General features: G+C 46.0%; 1 protein-coding gene across 1 annotated transcript in view; it reads right to left on the reverse strand.

The window, feature by feature from the left end:
- PLXNB1 (plexin B1) overlaps positions 1–15,493 on the reverse strand; it is a 76,691-nt gene that overhangs the window by 24,418 nt on the left and 36,780 nt on the right. Inside the window, exons 3-11 of the mRNA XM_059480245.1 lie at positions 13,349–14,492; positions 8,635–8,817; positions 8,094–8,222; positions 6,255–6,355; positions 5,455–5,587; positions 4,602–4,758; positions 1,652–1,760; positions 1,445–1,553; positions 6–866 (exon numbers count right to left, since the gene is read on the reverse strand). Coding sequence (XP_059336228.1) covers positions 6–866; positions 1,445–1,553; positions 1,652–1,760; positions 4,602–4,758; positions 5,455–5,587; positions 6,255–6,355; positions 8,094–8,222; positions 8,635–8,817; positions 13,349–14,482 — 2,916 coding nt within the window. The 5' untranslated portion in view covers positions 14,483–14,492. The remainder of the gene's footprint in view (positions 1–5; positions 867–1,444; positions 1,554–1,651; positions 1,761–4,601; positions 4,759–5,454; positions 5,588–6,254; positions 6,356–8,093; positions 8,223–8,634; positions 8,818–13,348; positions 14,493–15,493) is intronic.

A 15,493-nucleotide genomic window follows, 5' to 3' on the forward strand; every position in this document is an offset into this window, starting at 1 on the left:
CTTACCTCCTCCCAAAACTCAGGGGCATCATACTGATAGTCGAGGTCAGGGTGAAGGATCCTGGGAAAGTCAGGGACATCCCTCTCTGAAGAATCACCATCACCCGACAGAAGAGTAGAAGCAGAGAAAAGAGATGTGTCATTCTCAGCCTGCAGCAAATCCATCCAGTCCTCTGTGTCCTGGAGCTCTGTGCCCTCCTCCAGCAACCACTGTGGGGGAGCCGATGTTGGGAGCCCTGAAACAGGGAGCTCAGTTCCTGGCAATCCAGGAGCATCGTCAGAGACAACAGGGCTCCCTGGCACCTGGCTGGGGGTCTGGGGAGATGAGATGGCAGATGTCAGTGCCTCTGTGGTAGGAAAAGGACTTGGAGGCCACTTGAAAGTCGTGACATGAGGGGAAGGTGTTACAGCTGCCGCTGGAGATGTGTGCAGAGGGCTACCCCCGAGGGTAGTGGTGGGTGGGTCTGTGTGCTGGGCCTCCTGGGCTTTGGCTGGCCCTTCAGTGGGCAAGGCCATGTGATCCATGTTCTTAGACGGGCTGGAGAGCACAGATGCAGGAGAAGTTGTCTCTGGCACAGTGACAGGTTTGTCTGCCGGAGGCGGCAGCGGGGCCTCCGTGGCAGCGTGCAGGGAGGCGCCCTCGGTGGGCAGGCTCACGTGGGTGTAGCTGGGGCTACGCGCCGGCTCCGTGGTCACCTCCCAGGCTGCGGAGGGCGTGACGTGGATGGCCTCCGTGTGGGGCACAGTGCTGGGGCTCACGGGCACAGGGGTGGTGACAGCTTTTGTGGCCATGGTGGGGGCTGCAGTGGAGGATTTGGTGAGGGGAGCAGCTGAAGAGGGATACACGATCGAGGTTGGGATCTGAGCCTAGAAAGAAAAAACACGGTGAGAAGAGAAGAGGGAAAGAAATGAAACAGTAAAGCCCAAGCAGAAAAACACTCTGTATGACTTCCCATAGACAAGACACTGTTCCACCCTCTGGATTTTAATGAGAGCTATATCTTGTACCATCTTGTGCGATGGGATTGGGGAATGTTCACAGTGCAGAAGATCCAGCAACACTCCCTCTTCCCACAGATGCCTGCACTGGCCTCCTCTCAGAGGGAGGTCTGCTTCATCCTCCACAAAAATGCAAGGCCACCTGTGACAGCCACACACAGGGCATGTGTTCCACCTCCCTGCCAGCTTGCTCTTGTCCTTCCACTTTGACAACACTGGCTGCATAGCCCCAGGACAGTGACCTGCTTCATCTGATGGTACTTCCCCAGAAACCTGTAGTATCTATCAGGGATGCAGAGCCTCATGTCACTCCAAGGAGAGCTCCTCTGCTCCAACAGCTCATCTCCTTGCTTGATGTGACTGACAGCTGCTATTTTTCCTGAGAAGAGATCTGACCCACTGGGGCTGTGAGAGCACACTGGAGTAGGACTGAGCAGGAGACATACCCTTTCATTGTAGATAATGGTTCCCTCCTCACAGGTTGCTTTGTGGGTGCAGAGGTGCTGCTGGATGCACCAGTTACATCCCCAGAGACTGCTCACACACTTCTGGCACCTGGAGGAATGTCAGAAAAGCAGCTGCTAAGACAGGACAACCCAGAAAGGGACAGCCACCCTCCCTAAAACTACAGAAGAGAAAAAGCAGGTGCTCACGGTGCCGATTTCCACAGCAGGGCCACTGCAGCACAGTCATAGAAAGAGAAGTCCACAGAAGCAATGAAGATGTCATGGAAACGCACTACAAGCTTTATGGTGACATGATCTGAAAATGAAAATAAAAATTTCTTAGAAATGGAGCCCCTACAAGTTTGCCATACTGTTAGGAGATGCAGAATGCTTTAGGATAGACACTGTCAAACACTGAGGCAGATTCCCTTCCATGCTTTTAGCATCTGAATCGCTTGATTATCCTACGGACACTAAAAACACGTTGGACAAGTTCATCAGGAGTAGTTTGTGATAGCTCTTGCCAACCCATGGGAAAGAAGCCTAGTCTGAAGATCTGCCCACCTTTATCTCTGTAATTCCACTGCCATCTCTGTATTACAGGAAGAAGCAACATTGAGGCTCAAAGCTGATTGCCTTCTTTTGTCATCCAAAGGAAAATGAAACCTTAGAACTGATGTGCCCTTCACATGCTGCCTTTACCTTGAGAGCTTTGTTCTATGACCAGACTAAGAAGTGAGTCAGGGAAGAGGTTTGTAAGATTTGTAATCTTACTTGACACGACTGAAGGCTTATCTGCTTTAAAATTCAGGTCTCACATCAATTACAACCCTCAGGATAGCCCTGTTCTCTTTGGGAAGAGACTGTCACTGTTTTCTGTTGACCAAATAGCTTTAAAGATGGTCAAATCTTACTGCAGATGATAGCATCAGCTGGAAGGAGATATTTTGCATGAGACAGTACTAAATCAGATTATTAACCTTGTCCCAGACAAATGCCTTCAACCTTAGAGCTGGTTACTAGTTCTCCAAATAATGGGAGCATACTGCATTCTCTGCTCAATCCCAGGAGCTGCTGTTTCTCTCAGGCAGTTTGCAATAAAAGAAAGTAACAAGAACCTTGTGCACTGTTCCTCTCAGAATGAGATTTCAGAGCTCCTCTTGCAAGCAATCTCTAGTCAGCAAAATAATCAACATGTGAAGAACCAGTCAGGTCTAAGCTGGGTTCCCAACAGGATGGCCAGGGCAGCAGTATGCTAACAAAACAGTGATGGGGGGTGCATTGAAACCCAGGATGTGCAGAAAATAGGGGCATATCCTATGCAGCTGGAGGCTGGAGTCACTGCAATGCTGCCAACTCCTATCACTGTCACAGAGGTGATTGCATTTGGCACTGGTGGAAGGGCTAACACCTCCCAGGATTTCAGGGTTATGACACCATATTTATAAATACTCCTTTCTCCAGAAAGGCCATTATTTCCCATGACTGCCAATAATGCTGTTTGACAGTACAGAGGATGAGGTCGAGCACTTGCAGATTGAGAGCAACAGTTTGTGCTACTAACTTGGAGCTCAAGAGCTACACATGATGGATGAGCTGGTATGCAACCTTTAAAATAAAGCAAGAAAATGGCAAATATTTTAGTGAACTGGGGAAAGTATTATAAGTAGGAATAGGAAAGTGTTGGTATCTGAGGCCCTAATGAGATCTCATTTAGCAAACAATGTATGAATCTGGTTACCAGCTTCAAATTCATCTTAGCAGAGTACAGAAGCCAGAGAAGGAATAACAATACAGTGAAGGAGAGAGGAAGTCTGAGAAACAAGAGAACACGAAGAAGAAGCTGGCACAGTTAAACAGCAAAGCTCTGTGCTAGGAAGGCCTGGCCATAGCTCACTGAGTGGGAGAAGCACTGCGGAAGCAAAGGGACAACACAAATAGATCAAACACAGAAACCATCCACCAGCAAGCTCATGCTACACAACAGGAGCCACTTGATAAGTCTCAGACACAATATGAGAGTAATGTAGGAAAGGTATCTTGCAATAAAACCAAGGCTGACTTACAAAGGAGCTGATAAGAATATCTGAAGCCTAGAATAATGAGAACTAGACTGTGGCTTTATCTACACTGATTTTTCTCAACTGTGCTTACATTCAAGTCCATATGACTACACACAGAAGCAAATCCTGCCCACTCTGCCTGCAGTGGCACTGCATGAAGCCCTCTTCCCTCTGCCTGACCACCCTGAATGGAGATCTGGTGGGTTTGTTCCAGACTAAAGCAGTGTGAAAGCCAGGCATTAAAATGCTGCAAACAATATTGAAAATGAAGGAGTTTGAATGAGTGTGTTAGCTGAGTTCTGGTGTCATGTTATGTCCATGGAGATTGCTTCATACCTATTAGCCAGCCGCATACTTGCACAGAAAAATCTGTTCAGCCATTTAGGTGAATGGTGTGGAATGTGTCCCAATGGACACCTGCCTTTTACTTCAGATGAACAAGCTCTTTGAAGAGATCAGCTCATCAGAGCTCACACTGACAGGCTGGGTAAAATCCAATGCAAAGAAAACAAATTGAGAACTTTCCAGGTTCTTTAGAGTGGCCAATCAGCAATCCTCAGCCAGCTATTGTTCACAGGCTGACTGGGTATTTTCTCAGGTTATGCCGCATTGCAGATTTATTTATATCTTTAAGGACTCTTCTTTAAGAGACTTTAAGGTCTCCTCTCGCCTTTCCTTATGTGTACTTCCTTCTCCCACTACATGGATTTTGAGAAGGCTGCATTTTGCTTGGTTTTAATAATAAAGCAATATTTATGAGAGTTTTCTCCCCAGATTTAGGAAAAAGCTACCAAACCAGCCAATCTCTAGACTGCATTTCAGATCACATTCAGATTTGCATACACCCCTTCAAACAGGATCTCCTTTCCAACTATCAGAATTTGGCACTGGAATTTGGCAACAGCCCAAAATAGCACAGGATGTGTGTGACACAAGTAGAAAGCAAACAGATATTATGAGGAATGAAATGAACACCTGCTGACAGTCCACATACATTCATGGCTGTTAATCCTGCCAATAAGATGGCCCACAACATACTTTCTCCCAACAATGTTATCAGAGCTATCACGCTCCATTTAAAGCATTTCACTAACCTGTTCCTGTTGGCAAAGCTGGTGCTTGGCTGGGATCTGGAGAGGGGCACATGATTCCTGACTCTGTCAGAACTGCTGGGCTTTCATAATCTTCGAAATAACACGAGTAAAATTCTTCCTCACGCAGAGAAGGTAAGTCCGAGATGGCCAAGAATATCTGTCAGTTCAGTAATATCCAGTAAATAATTTGCCTTCATTTAATATAATTTTCTTGTCCTGTTTTTTCAAGAATCTCATAAAGTAGTTACCTACAAAAATGCTCATTTTCCTATAATGTCTCCTAGGACTGACTGTTCCATTCATCATCTCTTGCTATTCCTGAACTGAACTTGGCATCCCTCCAGCAACTGACAACTTCCCCCATTGCCCAAGCCTCTAGCAAAAGACAGGTTCTTGCCACCTCCTGACACAACGACAGACTTCAAATCACTCCAGCACCTTCTTAGCTTTTCTGTCAGCTATCACATGCCAGACAGGAGCTGTAATTTTGGGCCACTCCTTTCAGGCCTTCCTGACAGCAAGTGACAGAAACACTGAAAGCACAGATACAGACACCTTATAGATACTAAAACAAGGAGGATCCCCATCCAAGCAGGCATCACATACTCCAGAATACCCAGCAACTCTTAGCAGGCAAGGACATTTAGTTTCAGAGAAAACAAAGAAACAACCAAACAACTGAATCAACAGCTTAGCTGCCTCAGGAGATAAGTCCCTCATGTGAGGCAGACAATGTGCCTGAAAGTTCAGTGTTTCAGCACCCCAGTGAAAGCAACACAAAGACTTATGACTCCTCAGTTTGCAGAGGACTTTCCATAAGCTTGAGCACCATCAGAGGATAACCCCCACTCACATTTCTCTTTTCCTCTCTGCTGATGTTGGCTGGAGTTAGTGACTGGACAGACAGACACTGCTGTGTAGAGTTGAAGCTCCAGAGCCACTGCTCACTCAGCCTGGACCGCAAGCACTCGGAGCGACGGCTGCACCTGCAGGGAAGCAGCAAGAAGCCCTGTGAGGGACCTGAGCAGCAGCTTGTGCTTGGCTTGCAAGCAGACACTGCCTGTCTCAAGCCTTGCTAGAGTCTTGGGGAAGCTGCTGCACAAGCCACTGAAGTCCCAGCCTCCCACCACCTTCAATAACAGGATGAGCTGTTGTGAAATTATAGATGGGTAAGCACTTTTGGGCTTCAGGGGTCATGAACTAATTCCTGTGACTCTCTACAGAGAAGCAGAGCCAGCAGACACAGACAGACACTGGAATAAACCATGTCTCATTAAGCAACGTCAGTAGGGGAACAAGTAGTGCTAAATAAAGACACCAAAAGAAGGGACAAGATAGTTTCTCTAAACTTGCAATGTGGTAGTTTGAGCTGAAGTCAGACTAAAATCAGGCTGAAATCTGATGAACAGGTGAATTGTGAGTGGTGCCAAAGACCCAAAAAACAATGGAAAGATGCCCTTATATGCAACTGCTATTGCTGCTGGCAGTGTTTTAGGGAAGCCGAGAGAGGAATGGTAAGTTAGAGCAAATATCCTATAAAGGAACTAAAAATAGATAAAATCTAGACACAGAAATAAGGAAGAGAGGAAGCAAAGACAATCCCTAGGCACCTTCCCTCGAAAATCCTTGCAGGTGAAGAGGGATCTATCGTACCTTCCCTGAAGGACACACCAGCCACAGTAGGGATCTTTCAGTGCCAGACAGGATTCACAGTCCAAGTACAGGGAACATTCCATTATGGGAACCTTTACCACCTGTCAGAGAAAGAAATGAAAAGTGGAAAACACAGCACACACAACACAGCTCCCAGGTCACTAGCTTCTTATGCCTAACTTGCAAGTCTCATCATCCACATGCTCATCAAAACAACTTTTTGATCTCAGTTTATTCTCCCTTAAAGACAAACAAAATGAGAACAAGTCTCCAGAGTCCATGTGAATGGCCATTTCACATACTGGTGAAGGACATCTAAGCATCAGGCTGTAGAGAGACACTGAGGAAAGCAAACTGCATTGCTATTCATTGGTTATTCTGCAACACATTTTGCAAGGAGGAAATTGTATTTAGTCATAAAACTGCATTTTAACAAAGTGAATTATAGTGTAGCTAACTGAATATCATCCACTCTTTTGCTTTTCTGTACTCTGTCATGTGAGATCACCTCTCCTGACACACAGGTGACTGAAGCTGGAGCTAAGGCCTCTGAATCCATCTGCACTATTGCCCAGCTCTACCTGGCAGAACTATAATTTTGACTCAAAGTAGACCCTGAAGCTTTGATCAATGGGAAACAAAAACTTTCTGCCATCTCAGGGTAAATTTTACTTGCAAAATTCTTAACTTACCATCCTTGCTGATTTCAGCCTCTTGCCCTCTTTAATCTGCTACTACACTTCAGCTACTACTGTCAGCTACTTTGAAATACCAACTTCTAATCCCAGACCTATTACTTTTGCTAAGTACATGATTTAATTTGCATACTTTAATTGGTAGAATAACTACTGTTAAGGATATATTTCAGATTTCCCTAATCTTCTTCCACTCACAGATTTCAACTCCTGCTTTGAAGTGTTACAAATTTTACAAGTATCTCAAAGTGCACTGGGGGAGTAAAGGGAAGCACTGGCTCTCATTTTTTGTTTGTTCTTTCCTTCAGAGTAACTCAAGGACTGTTTTTCCTTTGCTAGGAGGATCCTTTTCTTTCCAGTTCAAGGAGCTGATACAAGTGGTGGTAAAAATCCTCTCAAATAAAGTATCCATAGCTGGACTTCCTACTCAGCAGACACCAATATCTCAAAAGCCTGAGGCATTGCAATGCCTCTTCTCCTCCAACTGCCTCTAGGCACAAAAGGAATTACAGAAAGCAGGGGTAAAGAGAAAGGTGTCCTTTCACAGCCTGATTTCATCTGCAAGACTATTATTATATCCCTGGTCAGAGAACACCTCTGCTATCTGAAGACATTTCCCACACATTTCTGCTCTTTGTAGGTTACAGAAGAACAGCCTGATCTTTTAACTGATTAAAAACAGAAGTGACACAAAATCTCTCTTTTCTCTTTTTAAATTCCTGCAAAACCAAGATGGGTCACATGTGAACCCAGAGGCTTTTTTCTGCTCAAGTGGAGATGCAAACTGTTGTCCAAACAGTTCCTGCTCAACACAGGAATCCAGGAATTGGTGGTCCCTTGTACTCATGCCAGCAGAGCAGCTTTTTACAGCCTGCAGTTCACATTCCTCCATCACTGCTGATACAGCCTGACAGACTTCAGAAAATGCACACGCAAACAAGCCACGGATTAGGCTAACAAGGCTTTCTCCATGCTTCCTCCAGCTTTTGGGAAAGGTTCCCATTCCTGTAAGACTGGCAGGCAGCTGCTGCCCAGCACAGGCTTAGCCAGGTGCAGTTCCCCTGCCTCCCCTGCTCCTGCCAGCAGTTTGTCTGGACATCCAGTGTTTTCAGCTCCTCTGTGGAAAGGATTGTATTGCTCTTACCATTGACTGGGTCATGACAAAGAGGTGCTCCTGCAACTGGTCGAACAGCAGGTCTCCACTCACCATGCTGTTCACCTGGATAGACACTGAAGCATAGGTGTGTGCCTCTCCCTGGGCTCCCAAGTACACCTGCAAGAGAGCCACAGTTGTGAGCAGGCAAAGCACCACCACAGGAGCTGGGGGCACCTGTTCTACAACAGGAACAAACTGGAACTGCTGCTGTGTGCAAGGATTTTAATCTCCCACCAGAACCTCTCTGCAGTGACTTCAGCCATGTGAAGCACATGCCGAGAAATACCTGTGCAAACCGTGTAGGATGCACCAGCCTTGCTGCTGGCTCAGTGCAGATGTAACCAAAGGCAATGTGACCACGTTTGGGGCATTCACATTTTCAACAGGCAGTACAGGATGAGAAGAGACCATGTGATAGCAATGATCTTTACTAGGAACCCAACTTCCCAGCAAAAAGAAACTGCCCTTTTCCCCTTTTACCTGAGCACCCCTGGTTAGTTTAATCCTTTTTGCTGCATGCAGATCATACCTTGTGCAGCCTTCCTCTGCTGTCTCCCAGAAAAGCAATGGTGTGGCCATCTTCCACATTCACTGCCACAGCTGTCAGACGAGCCTCACTTTTCTCCAGGAGCGGGGCAGCTTCCAAGGGTACCCGGCTGGCCATGGGGCTGGGAGTGTGGTCAGAGCCACAGGGGTAGGCATACAGGGTGTCCTTTTTGGAGGAGTGAAAAGAACAGGGAAATCAGTACCAAAAAAAGAGATACAAGTAACATTAGCACACTTAACGCTTCCCACCATTCCCTCTTCTACCCAAATTCTCCAGCAGTGAATTCAGCTTTAACCCCTCTTAAGCTTTTTTTACTGAGGGCAAAACCACCCATATTTTAATAATTAGTTTAAGTATGTTGGCTGTCTGCACCCTCACAGAATCTTGCAGACATTTCAGCCAGTTCATTCAGCCTCAGTAATGAAATGCGTTGAAACTCCCTCAAGTTCTCCAAAAAACACTGCTGTAACACATTGACATGACACTGCTTTGGGGAAGATTAGTTGTGTTTTTCTGAACAAAGGAAAAAGAAGAGAATTTCTGTTTCCAGTGCAAAGCCACCTTGTGACAAGTTTTACCTCAAGCCATTTGCATGGTTTTGCTGTAACCCCTACAAGTTAAATTCTAAGCCTGAAGTAGAATCCCAGTGCATCAGGACATACATAAACACAGGGTGGGACACAACCTGCTCCAAAGAGCTAACTAACTGCACTTAGGAGTCAGAGAGCACATACAAGAGACATCATTGCACACTGCTTCAATCCTTCTAAGTCTTGTGAGAGTTCTGAATATTAACTCCACTGCTCTGTGCAGAAACATCAATCATTCTTCTGTTCCAGTTAGTTCCCTCCCAATGCCACCAAACCTTCACTTACTGCATTATAAAGAGGGGACAACGAAAGCTGCAAACTTATTTACTATTTATTGTGTGCAGAGAAAAGATACCCCATTATGATTCATCTTTTTCCTAAGTAACAAATTCAGTCTTGTCTAGGATAGTTCCTGTGTGCTTTATATCTTTCCTAGTGCCTTGTTCCATGTCCATTTCAATTTTACAGTATCCTTTTGGAGACTGAATGTAGGATTGTTTATTCAACAATTAGTATCTTAAACACCATTTTTTAATTGATCAGTGTCTTGTCTTCAAACAATGTGGCTTGTGTAAATTCAAGATTTTCATCATGAAATCCCTTATGGATAATGTTTTCACTCTCCTCTCCAGCCCCTTACTAATTACTCTGACAAAGCTAAGCGTGGAGCAGCACATTAACTGTGCAGTCCATACTGACTCCAGCTCTCCCTCTTGCCTCAGGCAATGTGATTCAATTTAGACTCCCTGTGAGCAGGGTTACATTTTCCTTCTGCTTGATGTCTGAGGCTTTGCATTTGGCAGCTCAGGCTGGCGGTACCAACCGGCACCAGGCAATGGAGCTGCCCCCGTCAGACCCATGATAACAGCACCTCATGGCATTCCTGAGCTGTCTGCTCATCTCCACTCACTGATCCCATGGAAAACCTGGCCCTCTCTATCCTTTCCTCCCATTTCTCTTTTTTAAAAATTTTTTAAATCCTTTTTTTTTTTTTGTGTGTGGTTTGTGGTGTTGTCAGCTTTGTTTGCTTTTTAAATACTTGACTACTTCCTGGAGAAACTAGAAGCAATCAGCAGCTTTTGGTAAGGTCTATGGAAATCCCACATTAAAATACATTTAACCTGCTCTGCCCTGTTCCCTTCTCAAATGCATTGTTATCTTAGCAGGGAAGCAAGGCTTGACACAGCTGTCCTATTAACAAACCATGCCAGTTAGACTAGCACTGCTTTCAGTCCAGTGCTTTATTGTTTTCCTTTCAAATACTACTTCAATTATTTTTCTGCACACTTGGTGTGAGGTTCTGACAAAGTCTGAGGTGGTTATAGCTTTTAATGATTGCTAGTTCTTACCATTCTCTAAACTAGCATTCATTTTTAGTAGTATACATTTTTCTTACCACCCGCCATTTGATTTTTAAACTTCTTCCAACCATCTTGTAACTTAAAGACTTCTATTTCTTCAGCTATCCAATTCCTTTAAGATTTATTAGGAAGCAGGACACTGCCAAAATTTCATGCTCCAAAGCATTAACTGCTTATTTTGAATGGGATTCTAGATATCTTTTGCAACCTTTGTACAAATTCTGGAGCCTAATGACCCCACTACTGGCTGATGTTTCAAAGACTGCTTAAAAAATGTCCACATATAAGTCAGAAATATTTGTAAGCCAGTCGTGCTCAGCACTGCTGTTGCCTTTATGCAATGCCAAGGGTAAGTCACCTCACACACAACATTTATCTACCATAAACCAACATGACCTGAGCAAGCTCTCCCAGCACTGGCACAGCCCAGCCGTGGCCTCTCAGGGGCTGTCTGTATGAAGTACTTATATAAATTTACATAGAAGCTCTTTGAATTGCTTGCAATGAATAACATCTTGGCAACGTTGCAGAAAATGCACTTGAGGAATCATCCAGTGTCTTAATGAAATGCAGCAGCTGCTGCTGTGAATTCTGCTGTGGGTATCCTATCTGCACAGGTAGGAAACAACAATAGGACAAGCTATATCTATGCATGAAGAGGACTAAAAACAAAAGGACAAGATACATGCCTTGAAAGCTACACCCACAGAAGACATGCAGCCTTCCCAAGCCTCGTAGAAATGTTTCACACTTCCAATTTATCAAGTCACTAAACAGCATCTACAGAGCCTCCTGCATCTCATAACTAACGAATCTCCAGCAAACTGAACAAATGAACTGGGTCTGAAATTCTTATAAAAACAAGCTGGGGGTTTTTTTCCCCAGTTCAAGAGATTGTATTGAACTGTAAAACTCAATTTTAGCATCCCTTTTTGAACTGAAACCCAGAGGCAGATCTAACTAAGGAAAAGGGCATACCTTATGCATTAGTTGGTTGGGAGGCAGAAAAATGTGAAATTAATTAGCATTATCCTTACATACAGCACAAGCTGCCACCACTGAAAAGAAGTTAAAACTGTTCCTGCATAAAATGTCCGTTGACAGCCGCTTGCACTCAGCCCTGACTGGAGCAGGCTGGGGCTGGCACAGACCTTTCCACGGTGTTGGATACAATGTGAAGGACAAGCGCTACCGTGCGCTGAATGGTGCAGGATCAGGTTTGTTGGGACATTTACATTTCATTGGACACACTTGTTAATAAGACATCACATTATGGTCAGCCCACTCAAGCCAAACCATGCAGCTGGGACCCTGGGATTGTGCACCAGGAATCACAGACAGACTGCCTTTTCCTCCCACCCTGTGCATCCACTGCTCCATTGGATCAATTGGTATAAAGGTACTCTACATCATTTTGAAAGAGGATTCATCTGCTCATACCTGTTCAATATTTAACCCCCTTAAGCTCCCCTAAAAATCACTTGTCATTCCATGTGGCCTTTCAAAGGACTTACAGGGTATGCCTAAGAAATACAGTGAAATCAGGACATCAAGCTGGGCAGTCTCCTTCTTCCCAACTCTTACATATTCCTACCCTCACACTCATCCTGCTCCAAGTCTGCTCTTTACCCTTCCCACAAGTACTGTACAGTCAACTTTAGCTAGTGAAAGGAAAACCATAATTTTAAGACTGGTTTTGAACCACACACCCAACCCCAGAAACTTCTAAAGCTCTGTGGTAACACTTTGCTCTTTGCAGCACCAGGCTGGGAAGAGGGAATTCTCTGGACAGCCTGTTCTGTGGAGGGAAGACACAAGATAACACAGTACTTGCTAAGGACCTGAAATACCCTTGGTGCAAACAGGCTGCTCATGGTCACAGAGCCTCTTGCCAGGACACTGCATCCAGGAGAGCACTGCTGCACTGTTTGAATCACTGTCCCTGATTTTGCAGCCAGTGTGGCTGCCAGATGGTGAGAATTCAGAGTCACAGCCACTTTAGGTCACATTTTTATCCTGCAACATCCCATCATGCTTTTGTGACTCAACTTAAAGGATTGTCACCTCTTACAGCTCTGAAGAAAAAGATCCAGCTCAGGAGAAGCTGAGCCCAAAAGTCTGCAGGACTAAAGCAGTCTATAGGAAACTCGTACTTGCACAGAATCACAGAATTATTAAGGTTGGAAGGGACCTCTAGAGACCATCTAGTCCAACCCCTCTGCCAAAGCAGGGTGACTTAAAACCTGCTACACAGGAGCACATCCCCGAGGGTTTTGAACGTCTCTTTGTTGACACTTGGTTTTGCTAATGTTCCTTTTTGTTCCTGAGTGCCCTTGCAGGAAGCTGTTGTGAGGTGCACTTCACCATAAGCAACAGGGACCCAGCACACCTCTAAAATTCCCTTCCCAACACACAGGAGCACATACACATGCTCCTCTCCCTCCCTGCAGTGCAGGCCAGGAGATGACACAGATAAAGAACGACCTGAACAGCAGCTTCAGTGCCCTTGGCCTGGTATTGCCACAAGACAGGCCTCAGGGCCAGGTCACACCAGATGCTCTTCCCACTGCCACATACAGTTCCTCTCCCTTTGCAAGGAATCCTGCCCATGTGGGGCACAACAGACTGAGCCCAAAGGCTTTTAACCCAGATTTCAACATCCATCTGTGTAAGCAAGACAACTTCAGGAACACAGAGCAACAAAGGAACAAGCTGCAGACTGCTCAAAAGCACGAAGCCACTTACCGCTGGCAGCTGGACACAGTTGGAACTGACATCATACTCAATATACGCCACTTCTGTCCCTTCTTCTGACTTCCCATCTCTCATGTAGCAAACATCCCTAGTCCAGTTGGTCAGGCGATCCACCTCCTCCATTGTGTAGACGCAGAGCGCAGACTCCTCGCTCAGTTTCCCAGAGGAAGCCTGCCAGGCAGAGAAAGCTGCGAACAGCACCTCGCCCTCGGTGTCCAGCTGTCCCTGGGCCAGCTCCTTTCCCGGCCGAGTGACATAGGCTGCCTGCAGCAGGCTGTATGTATTGCCTTTGCTCTGGCACAGCAGAGGTAACTCCACGTACGAGTAATAGTGGGAGTCATCCAGGCAGATGCGCGAGATGTAGGTCTTGTACTCGCGCGACTGCGATTTGAGGTCCCGCCGGTAGAAGAGGAAATAGACACTGGAGTGGTAAGTGAAGGATTTAATGAAATGGTGGTTGTACTCTGACAGCCGGCCCACAGCCAGTTTTGCTGTTTCTTCATAGGAGAAAATGGAGTGAGAGTCTGTGGCTTGAACATCCCCTCCGTGGGCCCTGAGATTCCGGGTCGTGATGGGAGGAATTCCTCCTCCCACTCCTCGGCTGGTGTACCCTCGTCCCACAAACAGCAAGGGCACCTCATCCTTCGAGTAGGCGATGAGTCCCACAGTGGTGATGTTGGGATCATTGGCAGCCACGTACTGAGTGTCACCAGGGCTCTCTGGCCGGAAGAGGACGTGGTCGATGGACTCCAGGCTCCTCTTCTCACAGATCCCCTGGTGGACACTTCCACACACGATGAGCTCCTTCTGCACAGTGTTCACCAGCAGTAGCTTGTTGTGATTGTCAGTGTGGTGTGCCTGAGGGCACTCCAGCTTTGAGACTGGTGGGAGGCAATCCTTACTGTCCAGAACTGGCCCAGTCTGAACCATGTTCTCCAACAGCAGGTCAGATGTCAGCTGGAAAAGAAAATTGGTGGCCCCCAAGTAAATGGTTCCAGATTCCAAGTCCATGGACAGGTGGAGGAATTTTGTAGCATTGCGTGAGAATGTGACATACTGCAGTCCCTGTGGAATTGATGCTCCCAAGAAACAGAGAACAGGAAGGAGGAACGTTCCCAGAGGCATGGTAAACACTCTGCAAGAGAGGAAAGGCTGTTATAACTCCTTGGAGCCAGAAGTAAGATTTATACTCAAAATCCTTCAATAGCACCCACAGCAAGAGGCCTTCAGAGATTTAATTCAGTCAGATCCACACCAAGGTGACAGGCACAGACAGCATCCTCAGGAGAAGCTGCAATACTGCAAGTAAATGCAACATTGAAGCTGATCACTACTCTTGTAACATCAGAAAAATCCACATTTAACTTGACTCCTGCACAGCTGAGCTATGGTGATGTATTGGAAGTTCTCCAGGACAGGACCAAATTTCCATAGGAGCCAGCATGTTGCATATGAGCAACACCCCACTAAAACAAACCACTGTCTAAGACAAACACAACCTGCAGGACCATTACTTAAATAAACTGTACCTGAGATCCAATTTGGAGCAAACTTACAAGCTCTTCACTCTGTATTTGATCTAGATATCATAATTAAACCCTCTCTTTGTTATCACTTATGGCTATCAACAGCCTCTTGTGGGTCTAAGGCTGTTCCACCCATGCTTCAGAAGAAACCTTCCCATGCCATCTCTGCCACTGAGCATCACCCAGCCAAGCAGAGCCTGGGTGCCAGGATTAAGCCTCTGGAATATCAGTCACATCAGCTCCAAGCCTCCCCTCTGGGGCTACCAGTCTGCCCTCAGTTCTGCCAAGCTAGACCCTGTGGGATCCCATCTTCCTGGGAACTTACACAGCACATCCAGGTGAGGGGAGATCAGCTGTACCTGTTCCTGCTCTATCTGGGGTAGAAGTCTCATACTGACACTCATTTCTCCACAGCACTTCTCCCAGTACTGTGAAAGGTGATTTAAACATGCCTGCTTTGTGGACAAGGCTCCATTCCTTCCCATGTCTCAAACTGCAAGCAAGTCCAGGGTAGATGTTGGACAGACCCAGGGAATCACCAGACCTGTTCAGCTCCTCTCCAGAGAATATTTAGACCAACTCCTTTTGAAACCTACTGTGATCCACTCAA

Source organism: Ammospiza nelsoni, chromosome 11 (assembly GCF_027579445.1).
Source record: "Ammospiza nelsoni isolate bAmmNel1 chromosome 11, bAmmNel1.pri, whole genome shotgun sequence".
NCBI lineage: Eukaryota > Metazoa > Chordata > Aves > Passeriformes > Passerellidae > Ammospiza > Ammospiza nelsoni.